We start from the raw sequence: 19,666 nt of genomic DNA, 5'->3' as shown, positions 1-19,666 counted from the left end.
GTGCGTGCGTGCGGGCATGCGTGCGTGTTAGTGCTGTGATTAACCAAAATGTCTTGCTTTTTTTCAGTTATTAAACAACTAATTGACTGACATCGGTTTAATTACTTGAGAGAAATTCCATAGAGAGAAATCATGTCAAGCACGTGAAACATTGCATCAAGAATGAACTGTGGCACGCTGTAGGGTGTTTTTAATAGGAAAATATTCTACCTATTAATACGTGTAAAACCTCTTAGCGAGTTTTAAACAATAAGTTAGGTAACAATCTGATTCCTTAAAGTAGTGGAAGACTATAGCACACTCTAGGAAAAAAGGGTTCTTCGGCTGTCACCATAGGAGAACCCTTTTCGGTTCCAGGTAGAACCTTTTTCGGTTCCAGGTAGAACCCTTTTTGGTTCCAGGTAGAACACTTTTTGGTTCCAGGTAGAAGTCTTTTGGGTTCCATGTAAAACCGTCTGGAATCCAAAGGGGTTATTCAAAGGGTTCTTCTATGGGGACAGCCAAATAACCTTTATAGGTTATAGATAGCACCTTTTTTTCTAAGAGTGTAGAGGAGCCACGTGTACCATTTGTGTGCCTTCCAAAATGTTCTTTGGGTGATTGAATGTGGTATAAGTGAGACGTTTTATGATGTCTTTATATTCAAAAGCATGTCATCTAGATGTTGAGTTGATCAACCTATATACCATGACATCTCATGATTTTCTCTGTTTAACCATAAACTGGCAAACCGCAATAGCACATTGTGCATATAATCTGGGATAGGTCCCACTATTATGCAAAATGTTCAAGCTGAGATAAAATACTGGGGCCTTAAATTCCTTTCCCAGACTATGTTGCTAAATCTATAAATAAATTACTCTAAGGCTGATTTCTGAGTTGACAGTTTTCCTCAAAAGGATATGCCCTCTTCCCTTTGCTATTACACTACCTTTATGGAGACAAAAAGAGCAGCCAAATTCCCCATCAAACTGTTTAAAGTTTTGAAGAAGAGGTCTGGCAGCTGTGTAACTGACTAAAATTCAAGGAAAGATTTTGTTAGTCACAATTTCACCTTCAGGATTTTTCCATTTGACACCTTGATCTTGCAAAGTAATACATTCAGCTACAAAATGTTTCAAGCACGTGTTCATGTGTGGCTTTTGGGGCCCAAACCATAAACCGCAGAGAAGGACGTGTTTGTTCTCAGATGTACAAGAAGCTCATTGACAGTACGAAGATGTGGTCAAATGCTAAAAAAGACGAGGATTTAAAAATTGGAACTCACAACTGAAGGGACAGATTATCGTGAGAATTTAGAGGCGACAGTTCCTTATACATCTTCCCATCATATATATATATATATACATATATATTATCTATAGAAGATTGGTTCTCTTTAACTATCAAATCTATGCTTTCGATCGTTTACAATCTCAGGTTCCTGCAACATATTCTTTATTTGCTCTTCCAAAGGCAAATATATATATTTTTAGATACAGTCTTTGTCTTTCCGGTGTTTCGATTGCCGTCTCACAGCTCCTGCAATGCACCTTCACATCAGAGTGTTCCACCAAGACAACAATTCTCACACGTAGTGAATTTCCATGTACTGTTTCGCGTCATCATAACACTTGTAAAATAAATGTGAGACACTAACAGAATTACTCCCACCCACAAGATTCATGATGATGTCCTCTTGGCAATCATTGGTCAAACTATACTTAAATTGTACAGACAGAAGCAGAAGTTCATTTAGTTCTTTAAGTCTGTTTGGGCTCCGTGTCTGTCTCAGCCATCTGGGACTAGATCATCTTCTGAGTTGTATTGAAGACCATATGCCTCAGAACAAAGATCGGGATGAGGAAGAAGGCCATCCACATGGGTCGGTCCAGCACAGCCCGATTGATGTCCACCCAAATTGTTTTGTCCAGCGCGGGAAACCGGTAGGACCAGGAGTATGGGAAACCGGTAGGACCAGGAGTATGGGAAACCGGTAGGACCAGGAGTATGGGAAAAGCACTGAAAAGAATACATGACAAACTGGCACAGAGAGACAGGAAACACAGGGATATATACACCGGGGATAATAAGTGACACCTGGAGGGTGTGGAGACAATCAGAAGACAGGTGAAACAGATCAGGGTGTGACAAGAATCAACAGTTTAGTGTGGTTGAACAGCTTCCCGCACACAAAATGTACGCCATGGGAGAGGAATGTACACCACACAGCGGCAAGAGGGATAGAGACAGTTTGTGAGGTAGCTTTTGATAGTTGTAAGCAGTCTTGAAAATGCCTTATCTACTTTGAAGAACTACTAAAATAGTGATTTTGTCAGAAAGCTCTGCAGCATGGGCAGCTGTGGCAACCCAATGATCATGGGCTAACCTTTTCGCTAGCCAATAGGAACTTGGCTGGTTGGGGAGCACAGAGAAAGCGTTAGATGGTTGTCTGGTAGTCTTGCTGCTACTGCCTCAGAAGAGATGAGATGCGAAGAAATGAAATAATAAAGTACTTATATGAAAAATAAGTAATATACACAACAAAAATATTTTATTTAAGTAATGTAAATAAATTATGGTAAGTAAGTGCTAAGGAGTGATGGTAGTGTTTTCAATGTTTTGGCAATTGAATGTTCTAAATATTTGGCTTTGGAATTTCAATTAAAAAGCTACAAAAATAATTCCAATGTTATATTTCAGAATGCATTTAATGTAAAAAAAATAATAATGATAATCGAAAACAGCAATTTTTTTTTTTTAAACCGAACCGAAACTGAACTGACCTCATCCATGTTTGCTTGTGTGTGGCTGAGTGCAGTGCACACATTCACACGTTAGTGAGTCAAGAGCATACGTTTCTAAGTGAAAGGGCAACACATGATATTTTCAAACGCTTTCACTTTCTAGCCTGAGCTACTATGAGTGGGAAACGATTGGAAGGATTATACAGAGATGGCGCTCCTTAACCCACTGCTTAACCCCTGTGAGAGGCTTTGTGTGTCAGCCAACGGTCGTACAGACAGTCTTCCCACCCCAACCATTGTTACGTAACAACCTGTCTACTGTTCTTATAGCCCCGCCTGCTTAAAACAACCCCCTTAGAGAGGATTACTCCCTCAGAGTCAATGTAGATATATTTAAGCAATAAGGCCCGAGGGGGTGTGGTATATGGCCAATATACCATGGCTCAGGGCTGTTCTTAAGCACGATGCAATGTGGAGTGCCTGTAATACAGCCCTTATTCCCTGATCCACCTCTACGCAGACGACACCATTCTATATACTTCCGGCCCGTCCTTGGACACTGTGCTATCTAACCTCCAAACGCGCTTCAATGCCATACAACACTCCTTCCGTGGCCTCCAACTGCTCTTAAACGCTAGTAAAATCAAATGCATGCTTTTCAACCGTTCGCTGCCTGCACCCGCACGCCTGACCAGCATCACCACCCTGGATGGTTCCAATCTTGAATATGTGGACATCTATAAGTACCTAGGTGTCTGGCTAGACTGTAAACTCTCCTTCCAGACTCATATCAAACATCTCCAATTGAAAATCAATTCAAGAGTCGGCTTTCTATTCCGCAACAAAGCCTCCTTCGCTCACGCCGCCAAACTTACCCTAGTAAAACTGACTATCCTACCGATCCTCGACTTCGGCGATGTCATCTACAAAATTGCTTCCAACACTATACTCAGCAAACTGGATGCAGTTTATCACTGTGCCATCCGTTTTGTCACTAAAGCACCTTATACCACCCACCACTGCGACTTGTACGCTCTAGTCGGCTGGCCCTCGCTACATATTCGTCGCCAGACCCACTGGCTCCAGGTCATCTACAAGTCCATGCTAGGTAAAGCTCCGCCTTATCTCAGTTCACTGGTCACGATGGCAACACCCATCCGTAGCACGCACTCCAGCAGGTGTATCTCACTGATCATCCCTAAAGCCAACACCTCATTTGGCCGCCTTTCGTTACAGTTCTCTGCTGCCTGTGACTGGAACGAATTGCAAAAATCGCTGAAGTTGGAGACTTTTATCTCCCTCACCAACTTCAAACATCTGCTATCTGAGCAGCTAACCGATCGCTGCAGCTGTACATAGTCTATCGGCAAATAGCCCACCCATTTTTACCTACCTCATCCCCATACTGTTTTTATTTATTTACTTTTCTGCTCTTTTGCACACCAATATCTCTACCTGTACATGACCATCTGATCATTTATCACTCCAGTGTTAATCTGCTAAATTGTAATTATTCGCCTATCTTGGCCAGGTCGCAGTTGCAAATGAGAACTTGTTCTCAACTAGCCTACCTGGTTAAATAAAGGTGAAATAAAAAATAAAAAAATCTGTGGTATATTGGCCATATTTCACAAAGCCCCGAGGTGCCTTATTGCTATTAGAAACGTGTTACCAATGTAATTAGAGCATAAAAAATACATGTTTGGTCATACCCATGGTATACTGTCTGATATACCATGGCTTTCAGCCAATCAGCACTCAAACCACACAGTCTGTGGGCTCTGTTCACTGGACAGTATCAGAGTTGTGTGATAAAGCTATGTCCTAAATGGCACTCTGTTCCCACCCGTGCCCACCGTGTCCCGGTCAAGAGTAGTGCACTATTCAAAAGTAGTGCACTATATAGGGAATAGGGTGGCATTTGGGATGCAGGCAAAAGCGCCGAACCAATCTAGAGAGAAATCCTCCTCATCACCTGGACAAAACAACCTATCAAGGATCCGGATGAGGTTTCAGAAATAGACTTTGACCCCTGACCAAAACAACCACATTTAATAAAACACATAAACAGCCTATCAATTTTCCCCTTAATGAGAGTATGATTGAATGTAAAATATTTAAATATTGGATGCAAGTAAAATAGTCATGTTTTTCTATTTGATATGAGCCAAATACGGTACATATTCAGGGTTGTTTTGATTGACATCCAAGCCCCATACTGATCTATCTCCATCAAAGAACAAGCATAGTCATTGCATATGCTAATTTACATGCTAAGCTATAAGTGACCGACTACCAATGATTATGGTTGCAATGGATAAGGTCATTTCCATGCAAATGTCAATTTGTTTTTCCGATTTCCATATGAATACCACTGCTTGCTGAGTGATTACTGTCTGTCCGGGCTGATTGCAGCTGCTAAGCTGCTCTATGTTTTGCAACCACTTTACAGAATGGAGACGGAAATAGAGGCTCTGGAAACACAGGAGCTGCAGATTTCAGCCAACGAGGAAGTGATTCTGAAGAGACTGAAGGAGGTGGAAAGGACTGCAGAGGACATCATCAAGGTATTGCTCGTCTAATACTAACATTAGGCCATTACTTTGTGCTTATAATGTGGGACTTGTATTTATATCCATTACTCTGGTTCTTTGGGAGAACAACAAGGGTTCCTGGGTATTAAGCCTAATGCTTGAACCTTGAGTTTGCAGTGTATTTGGATGATCATTCTCACCGTCAGCCTTACACTAACAGCAATGGGGTGATGGATAATGTCTAATAATCTGTGTCTATGTTCTTTATATCTATGGGGCATGGCTTCGTTCCAATGAAATGGAGGATATTAATTGAATATGCAGGTAGTGATTTGTGTTAAAGTGGTTGTTTTCTTCCACCAAGAGGTTACTGTGAAATGACTGTGTGGGTGTGCGGCGGTTAGCAAAGGTCTGCTTTCACAGGAAAAGGTGATGCCAAATGAAAGGCAATTATATTGATGGAGGGCAGAAGGTGCCACTGTTCTCGTTGCATGTTTTCTGATTCCTTGGATATGGTGTCTAATCACTAAGCGGAAACAAACCTCGAGACGTTTGGAAATCATCACTAATTACTAACATCCCTCCTTTTTCACCTGGCTTGTTGTGATTTTCACATCATCCTTTCAGTCGGTTTTGATTGTGAACACCTGTATCTCCACACAGGAGTTAAATGCTGAGTACCAGGCAGGTAAATACGTCTTCCTAACATTATATTCCTATATTTATTCCATGTTAACATCTTCTGGTGGACCTGTTGTCATATGTGAACTGACTGGGATGTTATCTTTACAGACCCGATACAATACATTTACGCACCGATTCCAAATATGCCAGATTTCCAGATGCAAAGGTCCATCACACCTACCAGTAGACCACTGAGGAAAATACCAAATCCACAGGAAGGACTTGATGGCGAAGAACCAAAGCAGGGTATATAAACAATATACAGTATTCTGTATGCGATATCTGGCCCATGTTATTTAGAGTGAATATTTGTGTACACACAATGAGTGGCCATCTGCACTCTTTTATAGTGCTTAACACAACATTGCGTCATGTCAAAGGCCCGTAGGTCTCAGCAAGCAGGATAATGGAATGAATAGAGACCTGCGCACTGTCGAAAACAGAAAAAGCAGGATGATATCTGGAATTATTAAGCACTTCACCCGTACATCACAGAGTATTTTTATGTGATATGGGCTTTTATATGATTGTTCTCTGTCGGTGACTCATTTGGATTCCTAGAACATGGACTCAGCTTGAATCAGGCCTTGACACCTGCTGTTCCAATTAGGCTGTTTCAAAGCCTGTAATTTAATGTTTTTAGCATGGTGGAAATTGGATAAAAAGCTTTTTTCATTTGTCAAGGATCTATACTTTGATTATTGATTGAACACATAACTACAGTTTACAGACAGGAGTTATAACCTACTGTACATATTTGTGGTACATTCAAAATACATTCAGGATGTTATATGAATCATAAACATTGTGTTCTAGTTGTTGTCCATCCTATGTCTCTCTCTCTCTCTCTCTCTCTCTCCGTAGCTATGTTCGCCATGGAGATCAGTGTAGAGAAGGACATAAGAACAGGAGAGAGCCAAGTCGTGTCCATGACCACCCTAACCCCTGAAGAGTTCCAACAGAAGGGTGTGAAGGTCTACGATGATGGGAAGAAGTCTGTCTATGCCCTACGCTCGGAGGGACAGGTGACCCAGAATGGGGTGGGGGTGGGCGAACTGAGTAACGTTGAGGTGGAGGCGCTCCTGCGCCAGGCTGGGGATGCAAAGGTCCCCACCGAGGTCCAGTACCACAGGCCCGTCTACGCTGCTCCTTACACCAGCAGGCCTTCAACCCCTGCATGGAAGCCTGAGCAGGGACACGTCAGCCCCAGTCCTGGTGAGCCCAATGGACATCGGACGTCCATTACAACCCGCCATCCTCAAGCCAGCCCTTTCCAGATGCTTCCAGAAGCTCTGCCCAGAGATGGAGCCCAGAGCAGGGAAGAAGTAGCCAGCTCTGCCCCCTCTCACATTCCAAACATCCACGCCGACAAGCATCTAGTGCAGCCTCAATCACCCCCCCATCAAGGTTTCAAAACTGGCCAGAGCCTCACCAATGGTAGCAGTGGAAAAGGCCCACACCCAGATAAAAACAGACCAGCTATCATCGCAGTCCTGAGTTCAGGAGAAAGCCGCACTCCTATACCGCTGATAGAGAATACTGTGACAGATTGGGACAGGCAGTCACCAATCTACCCCAACTGTCGTCAGTCTCCATTCTACCCCAGCAGTCAACAGTCACCATTTTACACCAGTGACAGTGGTGAGTCCTCCTTCAACATTATGAACACCTTGCCACCTGATCTGGACTCTGAACCAGTGACAATGATCTTCATGGGCTACCAGAACGCAGCAGAGGAGGAAGATGAGGAGAATATCCAGGCCGAGCTGGTCGTCATCGGAAACGGCGATGATGATGAAGAAGATGACAACAACGTACCCTCATACCACCCCGAGGGATACCGAAGCAAGATCTTCCAACCCACAGCTATATGCAACAACAACACAGACTATACTGCAGATTCCACAAACTCTGAGAGTCTGCTACACCGACCCACGTTCACCCACAAACCTGGCAAGCGCAGTTCTGACCCAGACCAACAGCCCCTGGCCATGGAAGTGCCCATGAGCGCAGGTATCAAGACGGGCAAAAATAATTGCTGCTGCTTAGGGGGCTGGGGCTCTTCAATCCCTCTCATCAAATGCTAACCTAGCCTCTCATCTACTCTAACAGCCTAACACTCTCTCTATGATCTTGTGAGCCGTTGAGATCACACGCGAACACTGTGGCATCTGCGCCAACCTACCCACAGCCCAAGCATGTACAGCATTCTCTAACCCGTGGTCCCTACGTTCACCCTCTTTTGTCTTCCTTTAACGAGATAATAAGGCACAGTTTTAGAGCGGTTACCACACCTGGCATTACTTTATGTGGCCTTATTTGAACTATAGTCAGCTTTGACAACTGAATGAAAGCTTTTAACTGTTTTGAATGGAAACAATATCGGAGAGATGTTGTCATGTAAATCAGTGTATTACTAACTTGTTTTTTTTGAGACTTTAGCTCCATCCAGTGGCCGTACTGCTGAACACATCAACACTTGCTTGGTCATGTTCTGGGTACAGGTGTACTGAATGCCAAAGATGATGCTGCTGCTTGTAAGGAAAGGCATTACATTTCTCGAATGAGATGTTTATTTTATTTTATATAAGATTAAGTGCTTGGTCATTTCTAATGTATGCGTGTGCTATCTAACTTAACTGTTCAGCATGATGTCTACTTTTGAATCTAAACTAATTAAAACAAATTTGTCATACTATCCACTGGTTGCAGTTCTCTCTTTGTCAATTCAGACTACAATTTCACAGCATGGCTAAACTGCTGACTAACTGACTTATACCGCCAATCCTACAATACTCTTTCAATATAATGATTTACCTGACTTCAAAGGGTGATCATTTATACATCACCATTTTGTAATGTTTAGTGTTTTTCCTCCTCCCTGAAACTCACTGTCCATTGTTGCGTTGCATTGGTACAGATGTTGAACTGTGTTCCATGTTCAAGGTAATGCTCTGTCTACTCTGTTTTCTTTTGGGTCTCTATTGGCAAACATGTCGTTGGGTGTTTCTTCCTAATCCATCTGAAAAGCCCAGACTTACGCCGAGGAACATGAAGTGGCATTTGCTTGAGAAATACTTACATAAGCGTTTTCTTACCATTATATAAGCTACAATTTCGATGGAAAAAAAATCCCTTCCACCCTAAAAAGTTTTTTCCTGAAGAAGAAATCTTTAGAGACAGCAAGACAATGCACAAGTATTACATATGGATATTCACACAGGTTGTTCTTCTTATACCATGGAAACCTTCAGGAGAACATTTTATATTACTGGGTTTGTGGGATGATTGACTTTAATTTAGGTGGAAATCAAGATTCAGTCAAAAAATATTGAACTTAAACATTTTCCATTTTTCTTATCCACAGCTTTGAAAATGAGAATGGCAAAGCTAGGGGGGAAAGTGTAACTGGCAAAATGATTGATACCCGTCCCTGACGTTACTATTCTGTGAAGAATAAGGAACCGAAAAGAGTGGTCCTATGAAACAGACCTTTTCTACACACTATTTTGCTCATCAGATACAGGACGTCTTCTAAGAGGCAGACCACTGACAAGAAATATGATCAGAATTGCGTTTATATTATCATGGAAGTGCCAAGATGGTCTATGAATGTGTGAAATTGAAAATGTCTGTATGTCAATCATGCATTTATGGTATGCCTGTGTTAAATGTATTAGGTGTAGTATTCAATCAGCAACAATATTTATTCAAAGACATTTGCTGATCATTTCTAAAATGGCTGTGAAGGTGTTTTAACGCCAAAGTGACCGACCTTTTTCTGCTGTCAGTGCTTTTACAAAATCTACAATGAGGAATTCATTCCTGAATTATTAATGTCATTGGTAATATTGCATACTAAATTGGAAAATAAAAATGTGTTATCTGAATAACCAAAGAAAATGAATAAGAAAGACTTTTATCAACATGTTATTTCTATGGTTGAGAGTTTGTACATTGATTGACAATACATTCAGTGAAGGGATTGTTATCAATTGAAATGGTCAAAAAAGCATATCTGAACTCGAAATACACGCAATCATCAGTTCAAGTTACAGCACACTGGGCAAACCTCAGGAAGGAAAACCAGAGAAGGTTGGAAAGATTAGAACTTGAACAGTAAGTTCCTGGTTTTGACTATATGCGTCACAGGGTTAATCATCGTACAAAACATCAGCATTCTCAACGTTACTCACAGCAGAGAAGTCTTGGGTACGCTCTTTATGAATATGCGGCAGTGTGTGTGTGTGTGTATGTGCAAGGGAAAAGGAGAGAGAGAGACCATCTCTTTGCACCATCCACACTGCTCTGCTATTGGTTGCTTCCTCTCTACACACATTCATAATCAGAGTTCTAGTCTCTGAGGCTACAGAGAGACAGAGCGCCAGCTTAACACTGCTAGCCAAAACCAGTCTACAATCACCTGCTGGACTGGCATAAGGTAGGACCGCAGCAACAATAACACAGACAGAAGAGTTTTTCCTTTGCACGGAGTACTGACAGGGACTAGAAATACCAGCTGGTTTTATAGACCAGAACTGTTATTGTATGATGTAACTTGTATCGGTTTGCTGCAATTGTCTCTTGTAAAAGTCTAAAAGGATTATGATGGTAAAAGGGCATCATATAGATCGTGGACTAGAAGTGGGTGTTGAATTGGAGTGTGCTACAGTGTGTGAATGGGTGATGGTGCGTTAGATTAGGTATAGATCCACTGAGGTTGGTCAAAGACGGTATAATTGTTGTAATACAGAAAAACAACACAGCCACAGGTACCGCGGAAATATATTATTCTATTCTGAACTAAATCAAGGTGTTCTGACAATACATTTGGATTATATTCAAATGCTCATATTTTATATTTATATTTCACTTTGGACTGTATTAGCCAAAAACTAAATCCTTGCTGAATGTATTGATATATTCAGGTCATTTGAGAGGTTTTGGGGGTTAAATTTAAGTGTGTAGAAAGAGATTGCAAATGTTTTCATTTGATCTTTTACTAAAACTTCTTCGATCATAAAACCTCTGAATGGAAAGATCCTCCTTTCTATTCATTTATTTTCTATATTTGCTTGGTGGATGCTTATAATTGTCCTATTTCACACATGTACAAGTGTTTATTAATACTTGTGTAAATTGGAAATGTGATTTTTGCATATACCAACTCTCCCTGTGTCACGGCCAGGGTCTGCAATTATCAACGGCGACCCTGGAGCAATTAGGGTTAAGTGCCTTACTTAAGGGCACGTCGACAGATTATTCATCTTGTCGGCTCAGGAATAAAAACAACCAACCTTTCGGTTACGGGCCCAACGCTCGAACTGCTACAGGTACATCAACAAGATCAAAATGAAGGAATTTGTTTGTCAATTTCATAAAAGTCACATGCACACAAGTGCACTGCAAATGACAAAGGTAAAAGAATAAGAACTCATCTCTCTGTGTTTGCCTGAAAGCAGCAGCAGGTGTCCTTGCATGTACGACATGCATTACATTGTGCTGTCTGGGAGTCAGGTAGAGATAAGAGTTTTAGGTACTTGACTATGCAGATAGCGAGTTGCTGAAGAGCCCGGGGAGATAGCCAGGTGCGCACACACACACACACACACACACACACACACACACACACACACACACACACACACACACACACACACACACACACACACACACACACACACACACACACACACACACACACACACACACACACACACACACACACACACACACACACACACACACACACACCACTCTAACCTCCTACTATAGAGTCTGTGACTCTTACAGCTCTATCAAGTCCCGTTGATAAATTGAAATGATAATGACATCACCCTCACTAGCTAGCAGTGCATAGCAACAAAAGCTCCAAATGTAGTTCCATCCAATTAGAACGTCACTACTATTGACGTTTGTAATGGTGAACAAGCTAGCAGTGTAGAGTGTTCTCAAAAGTGCAGGAACACACCACATGTATTAGTTACACAATCTCCGGCAAAAAAATCACTATACCACATTTTTCCGTCAAATTAAAATGTCACTACTATTGACGTTTGTAATCATGAGAATTTGACCTATCAACACCAGAGGACAGACTTCATGTTCTTATTGTCAATGTTGGGTGTTTCAATATGCTAACCTCGGACGAGATGAACATGTAAACCTTGCAGGGCTCAAGGTTTCTTAGAAATATTCTATCACACTAGTTTCCTTCAGGTCGTCCTCAATGATTTCCATACCCTAGATGACTCATAGGGGGGCACTGTGTTGAAGCCCCGTCATTGTACAAATATTTTGGAAGCTAAATGCATTTATTAATGTCTACATTCGTTTTTGCCACATTTATTCTATTACACACATTAATGCATACTTTTAAATGATATTATATGAGTTCAACCTGAAAACTAAATGTTACTGGCCCCACTAAAACAACAAACTACTTAAATACACTTACAATTTTGACTTTAAACATTTAATCAAAATACTGTAGAATTCCAGTGACAATATATCCGACCGGTCAGTTCAAAGCCTCTTAATGGCCAATACAATAGCATGAGCAATTCAGGGTTTATATACATCATTGGTCATACTCCATGTTTCCAACCCACCCACGTACACCATGTCTCTTTTCACCGAGCCTGTTCTGTTCCTGAACTTCACAGCTACTGTTCCTTTTGTATAGAGAACAGCCTTGAAACTAATAAGCAGAGTGTACAACGGCTTTCTTGCCAAGCATCCCGCCTCCTGCAGGCACTTACGAATGACGCACATGCAAGCGACTTCAGAATTCAACGTGGCATTTAGTTGATGTGTAATTTGGATGATGCTTCGCGAGCTGGGACACACACAACAACAACAACAACAAAAACACATCACAAATGTCACATGCAGCTTTCAATCTCATTCCCTGCAGAAAATATCTCCATGATGCCACCATTCAGGCTAAAATCAATCCCATCATGACCTTGGTCACCTATTGAGTGGCTTGCTAAAAGTCCATGGATTACACAGGGGCACTCAATGGCCACTCAGTGACTGGGAGTGCACTAGGACACCACCATAACATGTAGCCACATCCGTGATTAGGAAGTAGCCTGAGGAACAACCATCTCCAGCATCAACCTCATCACAATGGCATTTCTGCCAATAGAGTGCCCCTCTAGTTCTTTCAACATGGGTACCATTCACTGATCAACACCTCTGATCAGTTATCAATAAGGCTGGGTATTTCTCCCACCGCACCACACACAGTCACTCAAGAGTCCATGTTGGGTGTTTGTTGTGAAGAGTGTATTTTGATTTGTCTGGACCAGTAAGATCAAGATGATCTCCTTCTGGCTCATCTGTTGGAAGCTTCTGGTAGGTACCATGTGCATTTGATTATATTTCTACGGCTATGATGTTCTGTTCCGTTCTAACACATCAGTTCTGTCTCTCTTTCTGTGTGCTTGATGCTAATTTCACATTGACGCTGCATTTTGTATTGCACACAGATACTTAGGACACGACAGCTCATGCCTGAGAGCCTGTGAGACTGTGGTGGAAGTTTGTGCACTCAAACTGTGTGCTAAGTGGTATGACTACTGGGGGTTGCCATGGTGCTCAGCACGTCTGTCTTATTTTTGATTGGACTTAATGGCTTGTTGTGTTTTGCTTGATGATGTGTCTATTTCCGACCTTGGATAGAAGGAAACTTTGTTTTATCCATCTTTGTCCCGTTGTATAGTCGCAGAGGAATGTTTGTGTAGCATTTGTGTGGGATTAGATGGTTCAAAATGATGACGTGACAGGAAGAAAAGAGAGGAAGGTTAGTGGTGCTGTCAACCAGCGGAAATACCTTAAGCCCTGTATCACCTCTGTTGTTTGTAGCTACACAATACGGACTGCATTGAACTAGCTATCTGGTTCTGATAAAGCAGGGATAGAGAAATATCCGGGAGATGTTGCTGAGCTGACAATGGAGGTAGGATATCATATTGTTGTGCCTTGCCAAATTATTCCACCTAAGAAATATTTTGAACGACTAAACTATTATCTCAACACATTCACAGGGAGAAGAAATATAAAAGTTATAAATATGTTATGCTATTTCACAAAATATGATTTGATTTGTCTGACACATTGTCAAAACATCCAAACAAAACAATCCTGACAATAACAGCTAATAACAGTCACAATTAAAATCTTGTCTCACAGTATTTTTTTGTAGCAACAGCTCTATAACAACACAAAGGAATTTGCCTACAGTGACAGTTGTAAAGAAAGTCATAGGATAGATGAGGATTATGGTCTCATTATGAATGACTGTTGGCAGTCCTTGCTGTTTGGAGCTGTTAAATACTCTGAGCTTTGGTGTGAAAGAAGCCACAGCTCAGTGCTTGATGTGAGCCTTTCTCTGGAGTTGGGCTTGGCAAAGACTCAGGTTGAACATTTAGGTGGCAGTTTCCCGGATAATCTCCATTGAATGTGCTTTTCAGTCCAGGATTACGCTTAATCTTTGTCTGGGAAACAGCCTCACGATGTACAACACATTTTACACAACGGATAGGATACAAGAGATGCTTTTGATTAGCTTGTCCGGTCATAGATGCAGAACCGTGGGTGGAATGATGGAGTTAAGATGCGAAGGAAAACACTGTTTCCCTGATCAAATCAAAGCAAGACACCTGACTTGCGTGGCGTCATGGAGACGCTGTATATTCCACGGAAACAGTCAGTTTTGGTGTTGGCATCTAATCAATCCCTGTATGGTGTGTGAAAAGTAGGTGATAATGAATCACCATCCGTAGAAAAAAAAAGTCTAAACGATACACAGTAAAGTATGGATAGCATAAATCACAAATGTGACATGTAAATACTGTGAGAAAATAGTTTTATTTTCACAGTAATTTCAGAGCACAGAACAAATGTCAAATTCACCACGAACAGTTCCAACTATGACATTTTAAAGAATCATTACATTTCGAAAAGCAAATGAATTCATTTCCTCAGGTTAATTGACTGGAAATGCATGTGTTGTGTGTTCTGCTCAGCCTGTCACAGTTTTTCTATCTAAGTTTTTCCCTCGTTATGACACCAATCAGCAGTCAATTTCCTGTCTCCCCCATGGTGGTGGTGCTGAGCGGCGACATGGGGACACCACTACCCCTGGGCATGCTGGGGGGGGTCTGCGGGTGTACACACACAGAACAGAAGTAGTGTATAATAACACACACACACACACACACCGCACACACACACACACACACACACACACACACACACACACACACACACACACACACACACACACACACACACACACACACACACACACACACACACACACACACACACACACACACACACACACACACAGCGTGGGTGATAGTCAATCCTGCAGTCTTATGTAAGCCGGAGCCAGAGCCATCTAATTCAGCTGGTACGACTGGTGTTCTTGTTCAGCCTCACTGTGGATTAACCCAATTTGTCAATTCACTGCAATAGTAAACAAACAACTCTGATGAGTCCACCCCTCTGCAATTACATGTGATCCTCTCTGTTTTGTTTTCAATGTGTTTGGTACAAATTGTAATAGATGGGAAAAGACAAAGATAGGATTTGCTTGGATTGGTTTCTTATGTGTTCCACAGGATTCAGATAGACTCTGTATAATGTTTTTTTTGCCATTTTATTAACATATTTCTGAGTGAATACCAAACCCTTTTTACCTAGATCTAGAATCAAGCAAAACCTCTTCACAAATGATCTGCTGTCTGTTCTGTGTAATATACAGGTCACTGTAATAAGGTCTATTGTTTGGCTGAGCTGTGTAGAAAAGGCTTTACCTATCACTTGGGAAATAAGGGGACAATATAATAGAGACATTTCAACTAAGTAAGAAGGGGGAAAGAAGGAGAGGAAGAACCAACCAATCTAAAGCCTAGAGAAAGGCTACAGAGGGAAAAGAGAAAATGATTTTCATATACAAAGTGCCAAACTCAGCGATACTGCACTCAGTGAGGGAATAACATGTAACACTGTAACAATTCCCAATCTCCCTTACTGACGGGTGAATACCTTTTCATTTCTTTCAGAGAGCTACCGCTGTGGCAAGTGTGACGGATGGTAAAGAACTGAACGAAGGTTGCAGTAACCCTCAGAATCACAATCCAAACGAACCCAGATCCTTCTCGAAGGCGGTAACCATGGAGACCAGTGAACAAACGGAGATGACCAGCGTAATTGCCTATGAAAAGGAACTCTCGCTCACTGACTCAACGGAAAACCAAAAGGGCTTAGGAGGAACAGAAGAGGAACAAGTCTGTTTAGAGGCTGACTCACTAGAATCCATAGGAAAGAAAGCGTTGCTAGAAATTCTAGCAGATTTACCGGCTAGTATGATCGATGAGCTTGACGGCTTAGGAAACGGGCTCTGCACAGGTAACCCATTTCGAAAGGAGGCATTGTCTAGCCATGAAGAACTCAACCGAAACGAATCCATCACTTCGTCTGTCTCTGACACACCGTCAAGTGTTGACAGTGTGTATGAGAACGAAGCTCATCGTAAGAGACAGGACACCCAAGAACTAGAACAGCCTGAAGATACTGTGTCCACCCCAGAGGATGATGAAGATGGTGAGGATAAAGACACAAAAGAGATTCAATATGGCCCATTAGAAAACTACATCAGTGATGTCCCAGAGGAGTCTTTACTAGAACAGTACATCAGAGAGGAGGTTCTGTCGGATGTCTCCAACGAGTCCTGTCATGGTCTGGACCCAGACGAGGTGGATGAATGCCTGCGTGTTGAGATAGCAGAGGCCTCTTCAGACGATGAGAGTGAAGATGGAGCAAATAAATGGAGGGCGATATTTTCCTCCTCGATCAACCATGAGGACGATGATGACTATCTGGATAGCCTCCAACTGAGTGCACAGGATCTCTTCGTCCAAAAGGTTGAAGTGGAAAACGTTGACAACCATGACGATAACGAGGAGGAAGTTCAAGTGAAGATACCAAAGGAAGAGGAACTGGAAGTGTTGGAGCAACCAGATTACCTCACTGGTATTGCACAGGAAGTGACATATAACCCTGCAGCACTGCTCCAAAGCCTGTCCAAAATCTCTGAAGACGAAGAGGGAAATGGCAATGGTTCAAGGCACAATACATCTTGCAAGGCAGATCCCAACAAGAAGCTTCCAAAGGACTTCTGCGTTATCCAGGAGACCAAGAGTGAGAACGTCAGCACAGAGCATGTGGACTTCCAGCTGGCCCGGAAACAGTGGAGGGAGATGGAAGAGCAGACCAAGAACTTGGTGCTGTCACCCACCACAAAGCAGTGTGGGCCCCTCATGGGCAGCCACAGCTTCATGTACACTCCAGTCAGGAACATTGACAGGCCCAAGACGAGAGATACGAGCCTAGAGAATTTGGCTATGGGTGGATCTGAGTATCCCCACACCCAGTTTAGCCCCTGCTCAGAGGACTCAGGCCTGGGCGATTCCAGCTACAGGTCCCCTTATGAAGAATTCCCAGAGACCTCCATTGAGAGGGAGATCCGCCTGGCCATGGAGCGAGAAGACAGCTTTAAGCGGGACAGGGGTTTCTCCAATGGGACGAAACCTACAGAATGTGCTCAGACAAATGCCAAGCCAGTCATCTTGCTCCCAGCGAAGCTATGTCAGGAGGTTGACGAAAAGAGGAAGACGTTTGAGAGTATGGAGGACGGCAGCTGCAACATACCCAGATCCAAAACTACTCCATCATTCATTATTACGTCTTCGCCGGCAAAGGGGCCACTGAAACACGATCTGCCTGCCAACAGCATCATTATACTAGAACCGGAAGGAAGTCCAAGACATGGCGCCAGAGACACCTCCAGAGCTAACGAGTGGCACTCGGATGAAACCTCCAATGCCAACTTCATCATCCTAGAGACATCCAACCTGATCATCAGGAGCGCCTCAGAGTTCTGCCTGAACACGGCCTGTGAGCAGCAAGGCCAGGAATGCTCCTCGACGTTTCTCAACAACCCCTTCTTCAAGCTGCGCTCCAGGAGCCAGCTGTCATTGGTGGACGAGGAGATCAAGATGGTGAAACAGCGCGAAGAGGAGCTGAAGAAAGAAAGAGCGAACATCTATCCGAAAGGGATGTACAACAACACAGGCCTAGTGGCCGAGAATCTCATGGACAGCTTGTCGTTTGAAGGTAAGTTTATACAAAGTTTGTCTCATATATTTGGTCAGGAAGAACTTCTGACCCTACTCTTAAACTAAGCCGGAACATATTGTGCTTTTTTCTATGAATATCAACCAATTGAAAACATTGTGTCTTGACCATATTTCAGCTGATGCGCCACTGAAGTGTAAGTCTTCACCATCATCACCAATGAAAACTGCATACAAGATGGATCGCTCAGCCCTATCCTGTGATCACAGAGTAAGTGAACCAAAATGCTGTTGTGTTATCATACAATTACCGTAGTAGAGTGTCAATATCGCATTTGATGTAAAGCATAAATATAACTGAAAGAAAGCCACAGGAGCTCAAATCAGGTGATTGTCTCTCAGTTTCCTGAGGTGTATGGAGCCGGAGGAAGGCGTAAGAGCGCCTTGGCGCTGCGCTGGGAGGCTGGGGAGTTTGCCGAGTGAAGAACAGAGTACAACCCGCAGTCACTGGTGAAAATATTGTCTGTCCACTTTCAGCTGAGTTAGACTTAATGCAGTGCTGCAAACTCATGTTTGTTTCATGTTGCGACATTTAACCACACTTGCTGCTTCTGTAATGTTATCGATTCGCTGGTCCATGTGCCAGGAAATAGTATTGTGTGTTCGCCCGCCAAGATGCCTGAATGTAAATGAATATAATGTTTAGTCCACAGAAGCTAACATTTTATGAAATTTTAATGTGAGCAAATCTGAAAACATATTTTGGTGTATTGTCTTGCTAAAGGAAAGAAGCTTATATTTATCGTACTTTCGTACTGTGTTTTCCAGAAATATTGGTGTGGGCATATAACATACTGTATGATACAATACTATAACATTCAACTTGTATCAAAAAAATATATTCAATCAGTTGCTGAAATCTGAGATATGTTGAACGGACATTATACACCATGTGAAATCATGTTTGAATGAAATACATTTTTAACATTCCCTTAAAAGCTGGAATCCTTAATGGTGAAACCACCACATCCTTTTGCGATACTTTAAAAACAATAATTGCGATGGGCAGCCAGTGGCGCCGTTTCCCTTATTACAGATTCCATGTTTAAAATAAAATACTCTTTCCAGAATCAAAAAGGAAAAGGGTAAAAAAAAAGAAAGCTTATTAAAAAAAAAAAAAAAACTTTTCTATATTGTGCATTTCCCTACAAATGTCAGATGTTTACAATTTTCAAAGGAGGAAAATGTTTCTGCTTTTAAATAATTATTGAGGCAGAGTATTAAACATGCTCCATTTTTTGAGAATTGCCATTTAACGCTGATAATAGAGTTCATGAAACAAAAAATAATTGACTTTGTTTCATTAAGTATGTTGATATGCTTACTTGTTACTGTTTTGCTTATACAAAAATCACCAGTATTGCTTGCTAGCATTTTAAATTGTGTAAGGAAATTAGCTAAAATAAGAGAGAGGCCACTTTATTACATTATTTTTCAGGTGATTTTCCTTGTATTCTTACTGCAAGTGTTCAATAGATTAGTGCAACAATAAATACCACGTATGAATACA

General features: G+C 42.0%; 1 protein-coding gene across 3 annotated transcripts in view; it reads left to right on the top strand.

Annotated features, from left to right (window-relative positions):
• Positions 1–19,662, top strand: part of palmdb (palmdelphin b) — a 39,782-nt gene extending 20,120 nt beyond the window's left edge. The window contains exons 5-8 of one of the 3 annotated variants that reach the window (XM_046292480.1): positions 5,179–5,293; positions 16,024–18,136; positions 18,276–18,367; positions 18,499–19,662. In XM_046292480.1, the coding sequence (XP_046148436.1) occupies positions 5,179–5,293; positions 16,024–18,136; positions 18,276–18,367; positions 18,499–18,579 (2,401 nt within the window). In that variant the 3' untranslated portion in view covers positions 18,580–19,662. Of the gene's footprint in view, positions 1–5,178; positions 5,294–10,222; positions 10,386–13,203; positions 13,307–16,023; positions 18,137–18,275; positions 18,368–18,498 lie in introns of those variants that run through there. The other 2 variants (XM_046292482.1, XM_046292481.1) reach the window with 2 other exon arrangements.
• Positions 19,663–19,666: the final 4 nt, after the last annotated feature.

This window comes from Oncorhynchus gorbuscha, linkage group LG12 (assembly GCF_021184085.1).
Source record: "Oncorhynchus gorbuscha isolate QuinsamMale2020 ecotype Even-year linkage group LG12, OgorEven_v1.0, whole genome shotgun sequence".
Taxonomy (NCBI): domain Eukaryota; kingdom Metazoa; phylum Chordata; class Actinopteri; order Salmoniformes; family Salmonidae; genus Oncorhynchus; species Oncorhynchus gorbuscha.
The sequence above is the reverse complement of the archived record's forward strand: the minus strand, read 5'-3'. Positions and strand labels throughout refer to the sequence as shown.